The sequence below is a fragment of the Limulus polyphemus genome, unplaced genomic scaffold, assembly GCF_000517525.1.
Source record: "Limulus polyphemus unplaced genomic scaffold, Limulus_polyphemus-2.1.2 Scaffold2593, whole genome shotgun sequence".
In the NCBI taxonomy this organism is placed as follows: Eukaryota; Metazoa; Arthropoda; class Merostomata; order Xiphosura; family Limulidae; genus Limulus; species Limulus polyphemus.
This window is the reverse complement of record NW_013668203.1, coordinates 20,650-23,995: the sequence shown is the minus strand read 5'-3', so window position 1 is coordinate 23,995 and position 3,346 is coordinate 20,650. Positions and strand designations below refer to the sequence as shown.

The 3,346-nt window shown below is 34.0% G+C and overlaps 1 protein-coding gene across 1 annotated transcript in view; it reads left to right on the top strand.

Annotated features, from left to right (window-relative positions):
• The first annotated feature begins 2,327 nt into the window (after window positions 1–2,327).
• LOC106467381 (epididymal secretory protein E1-like) overlaps window positions 2,328–3,346 on the top strand; it is an 8,871-nt gene continuing 7,852 nt past the window's right edge. The window contains exon 1 of the mRNA XM_013927733.2: window positions 2,328–2,439. Within this exon, the coding sequence (XP_013783187.1) occupies window positions 2,334–2,439 (106 nt within the window). The 5' untranslated portion in view covers window positions 2,328–2,333. The remainder of the gene's footprint in view (window positions 2,440–3,346) is intronic.

The window sequence follows — 3,346 nt, the reverse complement described above, 5'->3', positions numbered from 1 at the left end:
GTCTTATATATACCAGACTACCCCAATCTAGTAGTCTCCCGATAATTCACGAAGGTTCGAGAAGGACGTGGCGTGATACTAGTCAAGTGACCTCGCTGACACAACAATAATTTAACCTTTCAGAATTTTGCGTTATAATAGGAACTTTTAAATAGAGATTTTATCAGGATATGGGATCAACAGGTAGAAATGTAGAAGCGTCATTCATTGTAGAACAGGTGATTTAATATGAAAAACCCAGTTGAAAACAAATCACGCATTTAACAAAGATTCCTGGAAAACTTGTTCGTGCAGAAAATACATGCCATATAGTTATACACTTTTGTTTTGTTTATGATATCCTGTTATTTTACAACTTGATCGAAAGTTTATCACTTCCCTTCTTTTTTCTTGTACCTTTTCCAGATAACAAGTTAAATTTTTGGAAAATTATGACAGCATTGCACAAAGTATTCATAAATATACATGTAGGTAATGCATGACTTAGGCGTGACTCGTCGTTAGCTTGTTAGCCTGTGGATAGGAAGGTTTGGTCAGCTGTAGCAAATGTTGCTGATGGGTTAAACTGTCTTTCTTCAGTAGATTAATGATGGCTATGTCTGGGCTTTAGGCTTAGGGTGACATTCGGATCGAAGAACCAATAAGAAAATAATCTCTGTAAAACAACAAAACAAAAAATCTGGCACATTCTGAACGGTAGTAGTTAAACTCAGTTCTGCAGAGTGTTCATAGGAAAATTAATAGTCATGATGTAACAAGATTATTTTTGAAAAGTAGCCATGGTTACGAGATGGACACATTGATTTTTGCTCGCTGTGAGTAAAGGTACAAGACATAAAAACTATTTTACAGGTCAGAATATAAGCATAAATATTACTAAAACACTTCAGCAAATAATACATGAGAGTAGTTCTCAATCTGCGGTTTGAAAACCACTGATGTCCACAGGCTCTCGTCAGGTGGTCCGAGCAAACATTTACTGGTGTCCACAGGCTCTCGTCAGGTGGTCCGAGCAAACATTTATTGATGTCCACAGGCTCTCGTCAGGTGGTCCGAGCAAACATTTACTGATGTCCACAGGCTCTCGTCAGGTGGTTCGAGCAAATATTTACTGATGTCCACAGGCTCTCGTCAGGTGGTTCGAGCAAACATTTTAGAACCATTTCTCTATAACTTATAGCATATTTTGGACTGCATTTAGAACAATATTATCTTTGGTTCCTTACGATCTTTTTCAACAGAACTGTGCCATTTTAACTCCTACCCTCAAAGTACAGTTAACCTTGAAAATATCCTAGTTAAATGTTAAACATAGTACCTTAAGATCTATTTCAAGCAGAACTGTACCATTCTAAAGCCTACCCTGAATGTATAGTTAACCTTGAAAATATCCTAGTTAAATGTTAAACATAGTACCTTAAGATCTATTTCAAGCAGAACTGTACCATTCTAAAGCCTATCCTGAATGTATAGTTAACCTTGAAAATATCCTAGCTAAATGTTAAACATAGTACCTTAAGATCTATTTCAAGCAGAACTGTACCATTCTAAAGCCTATCCTGAATGTATAGTTAACCTTGAAAATATCCTAGCTAAATGTTAAACATAGTACCTTAAGATCTATTTCAAGCAGAACTGTACCATTCTAAAGCCTATCCTGAATGTATAGTTAACCTTGAAAATATCCTAGTTAAATGTTAAACATAGTACCTTAAGATCTATTTCAAGCAGAACTGTACCATTCTAAAGCCTACCCTGAATGTATAGTTAAATTGTTTGGCAACATCCATTGTCAGTGACCAAATTAGACCTGTGGGGCATAATACCTGGTGAAATCGCTTAGCTGACGTCCTTGGTGTTGAATTTATTGAAGATATTACTTATACTATATGTCTTTCAATACAAAAAAAGTCTAAAACTGGTTTCGAATTTGAGATTCTGAGGAATCTGACAGAAATTAAGCACTACTCTCCTGTTACCTAATAATTACAAAGAGTACCTGTCGTCATCTCATGTTAAATATGTTGACGTAATTAGTAATACCAAACCAATTTACTGTTCCATACATCGTTGAAAATTTCATTAGTGTTAGGTATATGAGAAAACCTAAACGCCTTCAATTAGTGTTAGGTATATGAGAAAAACTAAACACCTTCAATTTATCATAAGTAAAAGCGTTTTTAGAGCTAGCATAATAATAATATTTAGGAACAAGAAAAAGCCGTTTCAGGTGATTACGTCGTCCTAGTGCTTGTGAAAACCGGTTATTCAAGGCCAACGAGGACTGCCATATATAAGAGGTGGAAGTCGGGTGTGATCAGTCGTGTTTTACAATGAACAAAATAATATTGACTGTGTTCCTCCAGCTGGCTATTTTATCGTTGTTATTTCGAGATGCATTGGGTGGAACATTTATTTTAAAAGACATCAGACCTTGCGGTAAGTATATATATTTATATATTGATACATACATCAGACCTTGCGGTAAGTATATACCTTTATATATTGATACATATATCAGACCTTGCGGTAAGTATATACCTTTATATATTGATACATATATCAGACCTTGCGGTAAGCATATACCTTTATATATTGACACATATGTCAGACCTTGCAGTAAGTATATACCTTTATATATTGATACATACATCAGACCTTGCAGTAAGTATATATCTTTATATATTGATACATACATCAGACCTTGCGGTAAGTATATACCTTTATATATTGATACATATATCAGACCTTGCGGTAAGTATATACCTTTATATATTGATACATATATTTTGGTCATTAATTATAAATTATTAATTTAGCAACAGAAAATTACAACACTACACATTAATTTCAGTATAAAACAATGTGCAACGAAACGCTGAAAACGCTTTCACATACGTTCTAGTTTAGTTTGATGAATATAAAACAATGTGCAACGAAACGCTGAAAACGCTTTCACATACGTCCTAGTTTAGTTTGATGACTATCGAGTTTCCTAACTTTGTAAAAGTTACCCAACAACCAGTGTGTGTTTGTATATGTACGTATATAGATGTTAAAAAGTGTAATTTTGGACAAAATCATTCGTTTCATAGTAAATATACGTATTTACTTTATTTTCTAATGCTGATTTTCCACATTTACGTCAAATACAAGGATCTTTACTTAAATTAGTGTACCGTCAATCCCACTAAATTTTATTTACGTCAAATACAAGGATCTTTACTTAAATTAGTGTACCGTCAATCCCACTAAATTTTATTTACGTCAAACACAAGGGTCTTTACTTAAATTAGTGTACCGTCAATCCCACTAAATTTTATTTACGTCAAATACAAGGGTCTTT